This window comes from Ochotona curzoniae, unplaced genomic scaffold, assembly GCF_017591425.1.
Source record: "Ochotona curzoniae isolate NIBS_2020 unplaced genomic scaffold, NIBS_Ocur_1.0 contig_3255, whole genome shotgun sequence".
Taxonomy (NCBI): Eukaryota; Metazoa; Chordata; class Mammalia; order Lagomorpha; family Ochotonidae; genus Ochotona; species Ochotona curzoniae.
In genome coordinates this window covers 4,353,713-4,370,302 of record NW_024465777.1, presented here as the reverse complement: position 1 = coordinate 4,370,302, position 16,590 = coordinate 4,353,713, and the positions used below count along the sequence as shown (strand labels likewise).

Sequence of the window (16,590 nt, the reverse complement as noted above, 5' to 3'; positions counted from 1 at the left end):
TGACAGGGACCTGGTGTTGTGGTGTAACAGGTTAGGCTGCCACATCCTATATAGGAACAGGCTGCTGCATTTCTGACCCAGTTCCCTGGGAAAGCCGTGTCCATGCACCAGTATGAGATTCAGATGAAACGTCCCAGTCAGTGTGACCCAGCCCTGGTGATTACAGCCATTTGGGGAGCTAAATAGCAAATAACTCTGCCTTTCAAATAAATTAAAACTTAAAATAGATCCTGGGAAAGTAAAATTAAAAGATGAGTTGAGGGCCCGGCGCAGTGGTGGTGCAGTGGTTAAGGTCCTCGCCTTGCACGCCCGGGATCCCATATGGGTGCCGGTTCTAATCCTGGCAGCCCCGCTTCCCTTCTAGCTCCCTGCCTGTGGCCTGGGAAAGCAGTCGAGGATGGCCCAAAGCTTTGGGACCCTGCACCCGCGTGGGAGACCCTGAAGAGGCTCCTGGCTTCGGATCAGCATAGCGTCGGCCGTTGCACTCACTTGGGGAGTGAATCATCGGACGGAAGATCTTCCTCTCTGTCTCTCCTCCTTGCTGTATATCTGCCTTTCCAATGAAAAAATAATAAAAATAAATCTTTTAAAAAAAAAAAAGATGAGTTGATTCTTGCACAAAAAAAATTGAAAATTACAATTTTTTTTTGAAGACCACTTGCATTTCCTAAAGTTCAAGCTTACTGAAACTCATGCTGTTTTACTTTTTGTGGCTCACGTTCATTTCTAATCACGTGTTTGTATGACATTCCATCCTAACCAGTCACAACTCCAATCCTCTCAGCTACCATATGAATGCAATACCACGTCAGAGGACCCCAAAACAAGCTGAAGTCTATGGCTCAACAGTACTGATCAAAAACCTCAACTGCAGCCTTCCTAAGTCCCCCCAAACCAGCCCAAGTGCCAAGGAAGCAACTGGAAACTAGTAAACTAGGGGTCTGAATCCTTTGTTCATTAGAGCCAAAACCTCAAATGCCTTTACCTGTTTCCTCATCCACCCTATGGGTCTAGCACCTGTAGCATACAATTGTCTTGGGACTTCAGGAGCCTAATACATGAAAACCCTTATTCCAGAAGGCCTGGGAAGACGGGGCACTTCCTCCTAGCCTCAGGTGTTACCAGTGGGTAAAGCAGAGCCTCCCCCATCAGCTACCCACAACAGGCTGTGGAAAAAAGCTGCACCTGAGGCACACCTCCAGGACTTTAGCCCAGGAAAGGAACCACTGCTCCCAGCTTATCCTTGCAGCACTTCTAGTCCCCCCCATCTATCGCTATGCAAGTCAGGACCACGGGTTGGGGAAGGTGTGTTCACCTGTCCCCAGAGGCAGAGAAGCAGGTTCTCTTTGTGGAAAAAGAGCAGAGGAACTAATCCAAGCCAAACTGTATCCAGCTTTATTAAAGATTCTTTTCATAAACAATCATGGTATTTCAGGCAGGACACGGGCAGACAGTCGTGAACAGTATACAACCACTTTCAACTCCCTCCTCAATGGACTACCAAAATCAGAAAGCCACTATAAAACCCAATGAAATCTTCATTTGATGCTCTGAAAAGGGGAAGTTTAGAGTGAGGGTTGACATTTCACATTTAGCATGTTGTTTAACAACTTATCACTAGCCGACCCTGACTTTCAGGAAATGAAAATGGCATTATGCTCAATCTGAAGATCCACAATCTAGAAAAGGAACCGTTGCGCTTGAGGGACACCAGCTCAGTGGGGTCTCCTTCAAGTCCAGATTGCCTCTCATGCTGGTAACAAATTTTGGGGGTCAGGTCCCAACAGGTCTCTGGGTGTAAGGGAGTTAAGTCTATGCTGAAGGCAGACAGGGAGGAGGAAGAAGACATAAAACCCAATTTAGATTTTCCATGCCACAGGTTGTGTGCCCTGGTGGCTGTATGCCAAAGACAGGGAATCCCCCCTGCAAGCCAGGAGGAAGCCGTTCCAAAGTACAAGGGGAGGGTGTTTTCCCCCCACACCAACCCAGCTTCAGGCACCTTCCATTAGTGACCTATGCCCCTTCCCCCCAAACAACAATGAAGTGTTCTGTGTGCTAACAACATAGCTTAAAAAAAAAAGTAAAACAAAATTCTGCATTTTTATAAAACTTGATAAAAAATAGTATTTCAAACTGTACAGTCACCAGAAGTACACAGTTATCAAAAATGCACACACTTCACTTGGCATCTCCAGCACCTTCGGTTTTCTGTGCCTAGAAGGGAAAACAAAGTAATGCAATGTGTACATTTTAAAACAACTTCACATGCCACCTACAGCACCACTTAGCTCCCAGAACTAGACACCAAGTCTCAGGTCAGCACTTCCTTTGGGAATAGCTTACTAGCTTAACTGCTAATTTACTACCCTCCCACAAGCTTGCCAAATGGGAGCAGGCAACACCACCAAGTTCATGTTCCCTCTGGACAGAATACAGTGTCCTTTAGTGGATGATGGAGACCAAGAATCCAGGATTTAACAGGAAATCACAGTAAGCTCAGCAGCAAAACACAGAACCATTTTGGGGAACACACGTGACAGAACTCCAGCCTCAAGTGTACCTGGTCTGTTTTGGCATCTCCATTTTCTGCAGGGTTATTCCCGTCCTTGCCAGCATCAGCTTTTCCCTTTTTCCCTTTGGGTACCTTCTCTCCCTTCTAAAGGAAGGAAAGAAAAATGTTTTTCATTTTATTGTACCAGAACACAGTCTAAAAGCTCTGCACAAGGCAGTAATGTTTACTGGAAACAAAGCAGACACAAATCTTTCTCCATTTAAAAGAGGCGAACTGAGCCAAACCAGGCTAAGGGACTTGCCTTGCGGTGCAGCACATCAAGCCACCGCCTGTTGCAGCCATGTGGGGAGTCATACAGTGGATGAAGAGCTTATCTCTGTTGCTCTGCCTTCTAAATAAATAAATCCTAAAGCCAACCACCCTCGGACAAACTGCCCATGATTGTTGTGGTCTCCAGCATACACAAGCGGCATTTTATATTCAAAAGCAGAACTTCCTGTGGTGCAAGCTCCTTACTGGGAAACCAAGGACAGGTGAGCAGGGAACTCCTAACGTCCCTTCACAAGGCCACCACCAAGGACAGCCACCGTCCTGGGATTCCCAGCCCCACACGAGCCCCAGTCTCCCAGCCCCACTTACTTTTGCAGGAGCCTTTTTAGGCTTGGGTTCTGGCTTTGGAGGAGCTGGTTTCTTTTTTAAACATGGAAAGAGGAAGAGAATGTTAATACAACGGGCAAATCAAAGTACCTGACCCACAGCCACACCCCATCACCCAAGTAGAGAAGTTCTGCCGACTTCTGAGACTGCCGCTCAGGAACCCAAGTACCTCAACATGGCCCTCCCTGCAGCCACCGCCATCAGCATTTCTGCAGCAGTCAAGTTCACATGGGCCAGAGCCCAGGGTAGATCTTCCAGAACCAGCCAGTAACACCCACCCTCGGGCCACCCAGCAGCTGCTCTGTGGGGCTGCCCGGGGCCAGGGAACGCAAGGGGCACACACTTACAGCAGACAACCTGGCCGATCTTCTCTGTGGCTATTGGGGGTGGGAGAGAAAACAGGACAGGTACATGACTCAGAATAGATACGCTGGCACAAACCTGCTCTAGGTTGGAGAAGGGGAAGTGAGTTTTATATAACTTGGATCTAGGGGTAGGTAGGTTTTCACCCTTGGTTTTTCCCAGCCCGTGGTTTTGGATAGCGCCTGGAAGAGTTAAAACTTACTTCGTCCTTCACCTTGGCCTTATCTCCTTTAGCATCCCCTTCGGCCTACAGAAAAAAAAAGTGAAACAAACAAACAAAAAGCATCTTTGAGCCACTCCCGAGGCGGGCACACATGCAACTTCCCCAGGTCGTGCCCGGCGCCGGGGCCGCCGGCGCGCCAGGAAGCAGCAACAGCTGCAGATGGCGCAAGCCAAGCCCTCCGGGGGCGGGGCCGGCCGTTGCCATGGCAGCCGTCGAAGGCGGGAGAGCGGCGCGCGCGGCCGAGGACACCCGTGGGCGGCGGCGCGCGCCTCGTGCGCGAGGGGGCGGGCCGTGGGCGGGGCCTGCGGGCGGCCCCGCCCCTCGCGGCGGCGGTTTTTTGGCGGCAGCGCGTTCCCCCGCCCGCCAACCCCGAGCGCCGCCTTCCCGCCCTTTCGGGTTTGAATTGCCCGCCCGCGGGGAGGGAGAGGGAACGCGGCCTGGCGGTGGGGGGCGGGGAGGGGGCAGAGAGAACGGGGCGGGCGCGCGACGAGCCCGAGGGGAGCGGGATAAACAGCCGCCAACATGGCTCCTCCCGCCGCTCCTCCAATATGGCCTCTGGCGCCCGCGGGCAGGCGAGCCGCGCAGGGCGAAGCCGCGGCCGCCCACGCCGCCTCGGGCCCCCGCGCCGGCCGGCCGGGCGGCGTCCGCTTGGGCCCGGCGCCGACTCCCTCGCCCCGAGCCCGGGGCGGCGGTGGGCAGCGGCGGCGGAGGCCCAGCGCCCGGGGCCCTCGCGCCACGTACCTTTCTCTTGGGCATGGTGGTGGCGGCGGCGGCGGCGGGACGTGGGCGCTGGGACGCGGCGGCGCGCGGGCTTGGGTCGGTCCGGGGGTCGTCCTCGCCTCTTCTTCACACTGCTCGGGCTCCGGGGGGTTTATAAAGTTTTTATAGCGCTGGGAGCCCCGGACCGGTTAGAACCGGATTTCACCTCCCGCCGCCGCTCATTGGCCCAGCTGGGGTCACGTGGGCGGGGTTTAAACTCACCTCCTCTGGAGGGAGTGGGGGGGCTGGGAGAGGGCGCGCGGGCCGGCGGCGCGCCCAGGGGTGGGGGCGCCGCGGGGGCAGCGCGCGAGGAGGGCGCTCGGGGAGGAGGGGGCGCGGGCCCGGCTCCCGCCAAGAGCTGCCTTGTGCAAACTACCAAGTTCCTTCCACCTTATGCAACCGAGATTATGCACTCCTCGGAGCCGAGCGACATTGGGGCGCATCTCGGCGGCTTTCCTTCCTGCTCCCTCTGGGGGCCCCTGGAGAGGGCTTTGCAAAGCTTGGCGGCGGCGCCGGCCCACTCCGCGGGAAGCAGGAGGGAGCGCGCCGCCCGAGGCACGGGGCTGCAGCGGCCAGGGTCGGGGACGACGCTGAAGTGGGAAGAGAGCGGGGACGCCAGGCTGGCGCAGCCGGACGTGCGTCCTCTCGAGCTGCCACTCCGGGAAAGCTTTCGGTGCTCCTTCACCTGCGAGGCCATCCTTTCGGCGTCGGGTGGGCTTCGTAGGGGAGCCTTTTCACACCGAGGTGCCTTCCGGGTGCTGTGGGGCAGGTAGGAGCTGTCCTTTCAGCACCCGTTGCTCAGCCGCCTCCCCAGTTGCTAATGAGGCCCCCCAAGGCCTGTTGGGTGATTTCCCTAGGGCTCTGTGTTCTTGAACCCCAGGATCCCGCCAAAGAATGATGGCAGGGCCCGCCAAGGCCTCTCAGAGTCCCCTCCCCCTAAGCTCTCTACCCAGCTAAGGGCCCTCGAGCCCAGCTGCCCCCACACGACATGGCCACCAAGCCTGGGCGCTGCAAACGCAGCTGGCGAAATCCCTCCTACTGCCCAGCTGGCTTTCTTTCACTTGCGCGAGGGAACGCCAGGAGATAGGAGAGGAACGGGTGTTCTGATGGGTGCTGTGGCTGCCTCCCCTGCCCCAGCCAAACACAGGGTCCTGAGCTGGCCAAACGCACAAGAATGGCCAGGCAATGGTGGCAGCAAAACAAGTCTCACGTCTAAGAATCTTAAAACTTCTATTTAGAGGGCCAAGAGAACACAAGATAAATGTCCTCGAAAGGGGCATCGGCTTACAGGTGGGGAAATACAGTTCCCACCTGGTTTGCACAAATCATACTAATGGGGAGCAAATCCAGTACTCCACGGCCCCTAATGCTGGACAGCAGTGGTCTCAATGCTTTCCCTTCCTTCTCCCAGTGTCTCTTGGGGGGAGTCGCTCCCTACTCCACCCTGCGTACCTTTCTCCACCTACAGGGCTTCAGGCCAGAGGTAACAGTTCCAGTCATCTCTACTGTCCCCAGTCATTTTGGGGAGAGCCAGTCACAGAAAGGAGACAGGACCTGACAGCCCCGCTTGGGGGGGGGGGATCCAGCCCCTCATTCCTGCCTTAATTGTAGGGTTCTGTATTATAGTCACATAATTCATGCCTCCCTAATTAAGGCTGTCAACAGCCCCATTGTAAAGCTGGAAAATGTACAGCACCTGCTCTCCGGGAATCCAGTGCCAGGGATTGGTACTGGGGAGTGCCAGGTGTGTAGGGGGCTTGCCAAAGGATGAGTTGATTGGCTTTTCAATCGCACTGTTGCATTCATGCTTGTTTCAAGAGGCAGGACAATGACCAAGGGACCTCTAGCGTCAGGTAACCAGGCACAGAAACCGAAGGATGGAATCTGCTTTGGGAAGTTAGGGGTCTGAAAAGTCCACCCTAACATGGCTTAGGAGCCTTTGCCTCTCCCCTGGAGGAACAACATGCAGAAAGGAAAATGGCCAGACTGTGCAGTAGCATGGGGCAGGCATCCCGGGCTGGAGGCTGCAGGCTGCTTGGGGCACCTGGGGCAGCCGGCTTGCAAGGGCGCTAATCCTCTCCGCAGCAACGCCTGGCAGGGGGAGGCAAGCGAAAGGACACAGCCTCCCTTGACTCTGCCCCCTTCTTCCTGCTGGGCAGCCTTGGCCTTCACCAGCAGAGGGCCTGGAACCAGCTTGGCCATGCTGAGAATAAATCATCATGGGGCCTTCTGAGGGAGCCAGGTCAAAGAGCTGAGTGAAAGCTTGAAGATTAGACCCCGCGAGGACAGGAAACATAACCCGCGCGGGGTCCTGCTAGGCCCTGATGTGCCACCGAGAAGCAGGCCTGTGCTGGGTTAGATTCACCAGGGCCCATAGGCCCTTCTGTTAGCCTGTAGCCACGGAGGGGGCTGTTCCCACTGGGAGTGGAGCCTGGCCCTGTGCCCTGCGAGAGGAGGAGAAAAGCTTGTGTGGGCTGAGTCGACAATAGGTAATTGGATTGTAATCACCCGGCTGGCTTCCGCGCGCCATTGGGGGCGCTGAGCCTTTCAGTGAGCAATCAGTACTGCATGGGGTGGGGTAGAGATTCAATAGCAAATCCCAGGTGGAGAGCCAAGGGGGAGGAGCAGCAGATGGGCAAATTTTCTCTCAGTCGCTCCTGCCCCTTTCTTCCTTGTCCAAATAACGCTGGCTGCCTCTTAGCTATTTACCAGCAGACCCAAGGTAAAGCCAAATCTTTTGTGCACATCAGGTGGAAAGGCTGAGATGGATGGGTTAAGGGTTAGGATTGGCAGGGTGCTCTCTTCCCTCAATCCTGTTTGTTGGAGGATGTACTGGTGCCAGAGAGTGTGCCCAGGAGCACGGGGAGCAATAGCAGAGGTGGAAGGGACAGGCCGTCAATGAGTTTGGGGCACCTCGCTTGCCAAGCCTATTGGTGACCACAGCTCGGTTTACTGGCCTCGGGGGAATGACTGTCTTCAGCCCTTCCCAGGGGCTGTGATGGCAGGCAGTCCAAAGAAGTCTGTGGCCAGCTGAGCTGGCCTTGGGTGCTCCTCTCCCAGGCAGAAGGAAGACATTTCTTCCTCAGAAAGGAGGTGCCTTTCACCAAAAAAAGAAAGGGGAGTGGGGCCCTGGAGGCAGAGGGCAGGACAAAGTGGCGGGCAGCCAGCCTCACTCAGGCGGATGTAGTGCCTAGACCTGCCAGCCAGTCAGCCCGCTTGAGTTCCAAGGCCTGCAGGAAGCCTTGGACTCGCTCTTCCCGTCTGGCCGAGAGTTTGTGCAAGCATGTCCGTCGGAGCTGGGCATCCCCACTGGCCTGGAGCCCCTCTCGCAGCAGCTGCTGCGACACTGCAGCCTGGTCCCTCTCCAGCTGGTGCCTCCTCCGCTCTTCTGCGTACATGTCTCGGGCCTTCTGCTGGAGAAAAGGGAAAGACCGGGGGCGGGGAGATGACTTTTAGGCGTGGGTGGAACTGGGAAGGTGGGGGTGGGGTACAGAACAGGCCAAGTGGAGTAGAACAGTGCAGAGTCTGTAGCCAATTTGGAATGCTGGGGAGTAGGTATGCAGTGGATGGTGTCCTTGTTGGACAGGCAGGCAAGTGGCTGCTAGGAGTCCATCTTGATTTGTTTTGTGTGGTGGCATCTCTATTCCTTAAAATTCTTATCAGGCTTGTATTTGGAAAGGAACCAGGTAAATATGGGTGTGACTTCTGACTCCCCTACCAACTAGCTTTGTGGCTTTGACCAAATCTGCTCCTAACCTCATTTCTTCATTTGTAAAGTGGGGGTTGTGCCTACCTTGAAGGATGATTTTTAAGGATTAGAGATAATATATGTAAAATCCTCTCTAGCATTAGCAGGCTCTCAGACCGCAACAGCCATCTGACATGCTGTTATTGCCGACTGTCTGCTGCAAGGTCCTGTTGCTGTCTGGGGCACTGTTCCTCCATCACCCGCCTGGTCTCCCAGGCTCTGAGGGCTCCTGGCTCCCCACTCCCTACTCTACTGTCCAGGGTTTGGGTTCATTTGCCTCTGGATGGAGACCAGTCCGACTCTTGTGGCACACAAGCCTTCGGGGAACATCTGGGGAGGCAGGTTTCATTCTCTAAAGCCACTTACTTTATTCTGCCTAACAGACTAGGTGTTAGTCTCCATAGTCCCCTTTTTCTGTTAAAAAATAATCCCAGGGGCCAGCACTGTGGCATAGTGTTTAAAGCCACCACCTGCAACACCAACACCCCGTATGAGCACCAGCTGGAGTTCCAGCTTCTCCACCTCTGATCCAGCTTCCTGCTAAAGTGCCTGAAAAGGCAGCAGAAAATGGGCCAAGTCCTTGGCTCCTGCTTTAGTCTGGCCCAGCCTTGGCTACTGAAGCCATGTGATGAGCAAACCAGCAAATGGTGCCTGCCTTTCAAACAAATAAGTCTTTTTTTAAAAAATGCAAAGAAAAGAAGTTGGGAAGCACAATAGAACCTGTGGGCTCCTGGAACCGGCACTGACATCAGGTGGGGATGGCAAACCCTGGTCCCACTCTGCTCTTTCTCTCTGACACTCGGGGGAAAGGGGGAAAGGGCCCTGTACATGTGAACGTCTCAATCTGTGGCCCAAGTGGTCCTGCGGGGAGGTGCAGTAATGATGTCCCTGGCACAGGAGACGGGACAGTCTCTTTGGAATGGAACCAGGGCCTTACTAATGCTCCCTCTTCCTGCCATGGCCTCAGAGTAACTGTTTTCCCAGAGATAGCCCACTTGTGGCACTGTGTGTACAGGTCTGCCCTAATGAGCCTGTATGCACTTTGACTGCTCTGGTCTCCTTTCCAGACCACCTCACATGTGCACAGACGTTGGTCAGCTGTCTCACTTGACCTTCACAATGGAGTCATGAGAGAGATACTTTCTACTGGCTGCACCTAGACGTGCAGGCCCAGAGAAGTGGTTTGCTGAAGTCTCTCACTGCATGAGAGCAAATGAAAACTCTGGAAAACGCCCCCTCCAGGCTCCTGAGTGCTCCTAGGCATTCAAAGGTGCCTCTCGTCGCCACCGGGATGAGTAACACATGGAGCTTGAGCAGTTGCTGCTAGGGCTTCCATCTTGCCGGAAGGGCTTCTTCCTGTCCATGCTCATGGAGAACCCCACGTCCCACACTTAGCCATCCAGATGCTTACACAGCCTTGTACACAAAGGTCACGGTTCAAGATAGAATGGAAGTAAATGGAGACAACAGGAAGGGTCAGGCAGGTTCAGAGGAGATAGCAACCGTGGCTGGTTGATGTCAAGGAGGACCTCATGGATAGCTGGTCTTCAACCAGTGGGAAGGAACCAGACAGGGTACACGGAGCAAGAGTATATTTACAGTGAGAGTTAACAGGCAAGAGCACAAAACTGAGGAGCTTGCTCAGGTCAGTGTAAGCTTGCCTGGCATATGGAGATTTGAAAACTTTCTTTTCAGATGATACCCTCGGGCCTGGCACAGTAACCTAGTGACTAAAGTCTTGCTGTGCATGCTCCAGGAACCCATATGGGCTCCAGTTCATGTCCCAGCTGCTCCATTTCCCATCCAACTCCCTGCTTTTGGCCTGGGAAAGCAGTCGAGGACGGTCCAAAGCCTTGGGACCCTGCACCCACATGGAGACCCAGAAGAAGCTCCTGGCTCCTGGCTTCAGATTGGCTCAGCTCTGGGCATTGCAGACACTTGGGAGTGAATCAGCAGTTTTATCTCTTCTCTTCTCTGTATATCTGACTTTCCAGTGAAAATAAATAAATCTTTAAGGAAAAAAATATACCCTCATTTCTTTCAGGCTATTTTTTTTAATCAATATTTATTTATTTGAAAGGCAGAGTTAACAGAGAGGAGAGATAGACATCTTCTATCTGCCGCTTTACTCCCAAATGGCTGCAACAGCTAGGCCTGAGCAAGGTAGAAGCCAGAAACCAGGAGCTTCCCTTGGGTCTCCAACATAGGTTCAGGGGCCCAAGGACTTGGGTCAACCTCTGGTGCTTTCCCAGCCATTAGCAGGAGCGGGACCGGAAGTGGAGCAACTTGGACTCAAACCAGCATCTTTAATCTGCAAAATGGGGGCAGGCCTTGTGGCACAGCAAGTTAAGCTGTTGCTTGTGATGTCCGCATCCCACACCCGACATCAGAGCACCACTGTGCTCCCAGGTCATCTGCCTGGGAAGCCAGCAGAACATGGCCCACATATTTGGGCCCTTGACGCCCATTTGAGATACCACATGGGAGTTTCCAGCTCCTGGCTTTGGCCTGACCCAGACTTAGCTATTTCTGCTATTTGAGGAGTGAACCAGTGGATGTAAGATCTCTCTCCTTTCCTTTCCTCCTTCTGTTGCTTTGTCTTTCAGATAAGTAACAAATAAATAAATCTTTAATCTGCAAAATGGAATAATAGCTCCCACCTCTCTGTGTTGTCGAAGAAATGAGAGGATGAATGCCAGCCTAGTACTCAGGCATTAGCTGCTGCTAGTCTTCTACCACCACTATGTGTGGCCAGGGCTAAGTTCTGGCAAGAAAAGGATGGGGACATCTAGATATCAAGGCCCAAGGGAGGAAAGGCAGAGAGTTGGCTAAAGGCATTATGACACTGTGCCCAGACAGGGAACGAGCAGCTCACTGTCAGTCCAGGACTGCTGGGAGAGCTCCTTAAAACCTCATGCCCCAGCCTCCCTATCCTGCAGGACAGGACACTGAGGGCATCATGGGAAGGGACTTATCCGATCTCCACAACTGGCTGACACTACCTTTGCTTCTTCAGGAAGGCAGGCCCTTCAGAGGATGATGAAACTGTCTCCTGCACCCACGGAAGTACCGTGCCCTGCAGGGTGACTTGAGTCTAGATGCTTGTCCACCTGCTACGGAGCCTGGGTTCACTTTCACAATCTCAGAGATACTCTAAGTTCTTCTCATGCAGTCAACCTTGGAACATGCAAGCTACAGAAGTCCCCAAGTGCAACTTCGCTCCTCCTGATCTTGTGCCTCCTCTGCTCTCCCTGTGTAATTAATGCACAATCGAGGAGACTGAGGGCATTCCTTCCCTCCTTAGTGGCTTTTGGTGCAGTCCTTGGGCAATCTTGGTGCAAGGGCTCCGGGAAGCTCGCTTTGAGCAATGTGGCTGTCACCTGCCTCAGGGTCTCATGTCTCAGCTCTGGTCAGAATCACCGGCCCTCTAGTACTTAAATCATCAGGTCCTTCTTGGGGCTCCCTGGGAGATACTGTAGGCACCGAGATTCAGAACATCTGTTCACCAATGAGTAGTCCTTCCCAAAGCCACAGCCAATAGGCCCAGGTCAGCAGCATAGAGACTGTGGAGGGCTGCCCTAAGGCAGGCAGAGTGCCTCCTGCAGGAAACATGGTGTTCTGAAGTCCCTGGAGCTTCCTTGCCTGAGGCCCTGTACTGGGCATTGGGTGACCACTATGCTGCTTGTGCAGGATTCTCCTGAAGGTAGGAGAAGTCAGGTGAAGGCCCAGAGACACACAGATACAGGGGACAGTTTTACCACCATCCTCTGACAATGAACTTTGTTCTAGGCAAAATTCTCAGTGTTTGGCTGTGTTAGCTTACTCAGTCCTTCTCACAAACCTTTCAGGCAGGTACTTTTGTCAATTCTACAGCCGTCTTATTGTTTTGTATTGATGAGGAACATGTAGGCTTAAGCAACGATCCAGTTAGTCATACAACTAAGTAAGCAGTGACATGATTCAAAGTCAGGAAGGTCAGGTAAGATAGTAGCTGACCTATCTTGACTGTGACAGGTCCCCGCTTTGTGAAATCACCTGGGAACTTACGCATAGAGACATGTTCTACACCTCTTCATCTGTGAGTTCCCAGGAGCCCCTGCCCATGCAACCTGTCGCTGAGGACCAAAAATTCTGCACTGCTGTCCATTGCCCTGGCCTGATTGCCTATCTGTCCTTCCTCCCTACTAAAAAAACTGTCTGTGGGTCAGCTGGCAGCCTAGTGACTAAAATCCTTGCCTTGCACATGCTGGGATCCATATAGGTGCCTGCTCTACTTCCCATCCAGCTCCCTGCTTGTGGCCTGGGAAAGCAGTCGAGGTGGCCCAAAGCCTTGGGATCCGGTACCCACATCGGAGACCCAGAAGAAGCTCTGGTCTCCTGGTTTTGAATCAGCTCAGTTCCGGCCATTGAGGCTACTTGGGGAGTGAACCAACGGATGGAAGATCTTTCTCTCTGTCTGTACTCTCTGCAAATCTGACTTTCCAATTAAAAAAAAAAATCTATAAAAAAATAAAATAAAACCTGTCTTACCACAGGCAAGATCTCACATGCTAGCCTTTTCACACAGGTTGTGTGGCTACCTGGACACTGTTGTGGTCCATTCATACACCAAGGACTCAGCCCTAAAAACTGGTAACTGACCCCCAGCTTTACTTAGCATGCCCCAGCCAGTTCTAAGTCACAGCCTGGCTCCCTGTTCTCTGCTTCATTCTTTCTTTCAGATGAAAGGGTCACACTGGGCTGAAGCAATGGGATAACAGCACACACATGGAGGTGGCAAGAGGAAGGGGAAGAGAACAAGGAACTTCACAGAGGCTGATGTGGAAGGATGTGGTTAGTCAGCACTGGCCCCTCTGCGCTTCTCCAAGGCGTTAAGATGTTTAAGCACAGTTTCAAGATCCTGGGTAGAGAAAGCCAACTTGGGAAGCACAACTGGAGAAGGCTTAAGGACAGTCAGGATCTCTATTAAAACTTTTGTTTCTGGGCCAGGCACATTGGCTCAATGGCTAATTTTTTTCAAGTGCTAGGATCCCATATGAGCACTGGTTAGTGTCCTGCTTACTCCACTTCCCATCCAGCTCCCTGCTTGTGGCCTGGGAAAGCGGTAGAGAGTGGCTCAAAGCTGTGGGACCCTGTGCCCATGTGGTAGACCCGGAAGAAGCTCCTTGTTCCTGGCTTCAGCTCAACTCAGCTCTGGCCACTGCAGCCATATGGGGAGTGAGTCAGCAGATGGAAGATCTTTCTATATTTCCTTCTCTTTGTACATCTGCCTTTCCAATAAAAAACAAAAACAACAAAACTTTGGTTTCCTTGCTATAAAAATTGGGGCAACAAAAATATCTACCTTATAGCACTTTACACAATCTATGTAAGGGATGCCTGGCATGTGGTCAGAGTTCAACAGTGTTTGTTGATCAGAACACAACATGGGATGCTTAACATTTGTCCTCAGTTACGATCCACTCCCACCCAACTGCCCAGGCCACAACCTGTATGTCTTGTTTTGAGTACACAAAAATTTGTAGCTACTTGCTCTACCCTACAAGAAACGGAAGTTTCAAAATCACATTGCCAACTTTACCATTAGCAATAAGCCCCTTAAGTAATGGTGATATCCGCTTTCCAGTTTGTGTTACCCTTAGAATAGACTCCACTAAGCATGTCAGAGAATTGCATTTGGGTAGCTTGCACTGGAGGACTGTCACCTTGACATAGTTCCACTTGCTTTTGTTGTAACATGCATTTTTGTCCTCATCATCAGTCCTCCCCTCTCCCCACTGCACCCCTAACTTGAGGCCCATCCTCCTTAGCTCTGGCTGCAGCAGCAGTTTGATCTCTTGTTCCCTGAAAATTCTGAGTGAATTTTGAAGAATTCAAATGAAATCCTGTCATTGCTTAATTAAAATCCTTCCCCTTGGATCATGGATGGTAGCCTAGTGGCTAAAGTCCTCACCTTAAATGTGCCAGAATCCCATATGAGCAGCAGTTCTAATCCCCGCTTCCCATCCAGCTCCCTGCTTGTGGCCTGGGAAGACAGTGGAGAACAGACCAAAGCCTTGGAACCCAGCACCTGCGTTAGAGACTCGGAAGACATTCTGGGTTCCTGGTTTCAGATCAACTCTGCTCCGGCCATTGTGGCCACTTTGGGAGTCAATCAATGGATGAAAGATTTTCCTGTCTGTATGTCTGCCTTTCCAATAGAAATAGATAAATCTTAAAACAAAAACAAACAAACAAACAAAAAACAATCCTTCCCCCGTGACCCTGGCCTAGGACATCCTGAATGGCTGGGTCTGACTCTCCTTGCAGTCTCACAGCAGGCCCACAGCATGCCCTCTCCTTCAGACCCAGTGTCCTGTTTTTCTGTTCTTCCAAGACCCAAGCTTTATAGCTGACATCCTTTGACTCACTTTACTGCTTTCTAGCACATCACCTGTGAGTTCTTCACTATCTTACTACAATCCCAAATTATCTTACACATTTGGTTCCTGGTTTATTGTTGTCTCTTTAACTAAGAACACGAGCTCCATGAAGACAGAGATCCTGGCCAGCTGATTCTCCTGTGCCGAACACAGTGCCGTCCTCATTCCAGGAACTCAAGGAATATTTAGTGATAGAAAGCTGAGGTAATTCCTCTAACCATTAGGAATTCTGAAATGACAATAAAGTCAACTGAACAGACAAATCAGAGAGATCAGAATATCCACACATAAGAGCACAGGCACCAAGCTCATCGGGCACTCTCTGTACATGTTTTTGTTTGTTTGTTTTTGAGACCCTGGAAGGCATGAACTCCATCCAGGTCCCCACAAGAGAGACAGGGATCCAAGGCCTTGAGACATTACTGCTGCCTCCCAGGGTCAGCACGATCTTGACTCAGGAGGCACCTAGGCACTGCAGTGTAGGATACGGCCATGACACCTGCTCCCATAAACACAATTCTAACATCCTAATTAACTGGTTTCTTTACTACATAAAATACCACATACAGAAGGAAGGAGGAGGGATACTGTTAAGATTGGCCATTGCCAGCAGTAGTAGCAAGTGAAAAAAGAACAAAGAAAACTATACAAAAAATCCCAAAGCCAGAAATCTTGATACAGACCTATCTTACAAGAATATCACTGTACAAAGGTGCTTAAAGTTACCAATATCACTACTGGAATATAATTATTCTAATCATCACCATCAGAAGTGTCCGGTATATAGTTAAGTGTTGATGAATTCTGTGTAAGAAAGATCTCAGAAAGTTTTCCATCAGAAAAGGGTAAAGATGGCTTCAGTTCTCAGAGGGACCTTGGGTCATGTGACACGACCTGCTCTGCAGTCCTCCTTCAGTGGATAAAGTGAGACGGACAAGCCCTGACTTACATCCCTGTCTCCGCCTGGGCATCCACATTAACAGACCCAAGTGATGCCAGCTTTGGATTCAGCATTCTACTTCCTAGTTCTGCTTGAGACAGTGACTGAGACCCTTTGCATCTCTTTCTCCCTATCTAAAAAGTGAGCCTACCAAACCTATTGTTTATCACATCAAGTGCCATGGTGGACGTTCAGTGTTACCCCCGACTCACCTCTGCCATTATTAGGCAGCTATGGGTGACTGCCTCGTAATGAAACCTGTCCTCAAGATTTGGTGACCAAACAACAAAGTACAAGAGCAGGTATTTGGCTTGGTAATTAAGACGCCAATGGTCCACATCAGAGTGCCTGGGTTTGATTCCTGTCTGTGGCTGTGACCGCATATCCTGGCAGCAAGCAGAGATGGCTCAAATAATTGAGTTCTTGCTGCTCACGTGGGAGATACGGATGGTTTTCTTACAAGACTTGAGGAGTTTTGTCTCTCTTTCTCTCTCTGCCTCTCAAATAAATAAAGAAAAAAGATGAAAGTAAAACATCAAGTTGGTATACACAATAGAAAAGACATTTTTCATTCTTAATCCCTTTTGGAAGTAGCTTGGCTTTGGTAAAATATATATTTAATGTTCATCTACTTGAAGGAGAGTGATCTTCCATTTGCTGGTTCACTCTCCCAGACGCCAACAACAGCTGGGGTTGGGCCTGGCAAAAGCCAGGAGCCTCGAACTCCCTCCTAGGTGGCAGGGATCCAAGCAGGGGAATCATTATCTTCACTCCCTGAATGAGCATCAGCAGGAAGCTGGATCAGAAGCAGAGCAGCCTGGACTCCAAATGGCACTGATACGTGATGTAGGTATTCCAAGTGGCAGCTTAACTTGCTGTGCCATAACACGTGCTTGGCTTTCACATGGTCTCACCATTGCATCTTTTATTAGTCCCATGACTTCAAGACATAATGGCCAATCTCTT

At 51.6% G+C, this 16,590-nt stretch overlaps 2 protein-coding genes across 5 annotated transcripts in view; both read right to left on the bottom strand.

Annotated features, from left to right (window-relative positions):
• Positions 1 to 1,372: 1,372 nt before the first annotated feature.
• On the bottom strand, positions 1,373 to 4,695 carry HMGN2 (high mobility group nucleosomal binding domain 2). Its single transcript, XM_040979628.1, has 6 exons — positions 4,497 to 4,695; positions 3,735 to 3,779; positions 3,517 to 3,546; positions 3,152 to 3,202; positions 2,561 to 2,656; positions 1,373 to 2,214 (listed from the first exon to the last, which is right to left on the bottom strand). Exons 1-6 carry the CDS (start codon positions 4,509 to 4,511, stop codon positions 2,179 to 2,181), a joined length of 273 nt encoding a protein of 90 aa, XP_040835562.1. The 5' UTR covers positions 4,512 to 4,695; the 3' UTR covers positions 1,373 to 2,178.
• Positions 4,696 to 5,731: 1,036 nt separating this feature from the next.
• DHDDS (dehydrodolichyl diphosphate synthase subunit) overlaps positions 5,732 to 16,590 on the bottom strand; it is a 30,757-nt gene continuing 19,898 nt past the window's right edge. For 3 of the 4 annotated variants that reach the window (XM_040979627.1, XM_040979626.1, XM_040979625.1), the window contains one exon: positions 5,732 to 7,924. In XM_040979627.1, coding sequence (XP_040835561.1) covers positions 7,688 to 7,924 — 237 coding nt within the window. In that variant the 3' untranslated portion in view covers positions 5,732 to 7,687. Of the gene's footprint in view, positions 7,928 to 16,590 lie in introns of all 4 variants that reach the window. The other variant, XM_040979623.1, reaches the window with a different exon arrangement.

Bases quoted from the DNA above. Each gene is read 5' to 3' on its own strand.
- HMGN2 (XM_040979628.1), bottom strand. The intron at 3,203-3,516 runs GTAAGTGTGTGC...TGTTTAAAAAAG, and splicing joins GATCGGCCAGGTTGTCTGCT to AAACCAGCTCCTCCAAAGCC. The intron at 2,215-2,560 runs GTACACTTGAGG...TTTCCCTTCTAG, and splicing joins GAGATGCCAAAACAGACCAG to GCACAGAAAACCGAAGGTGC.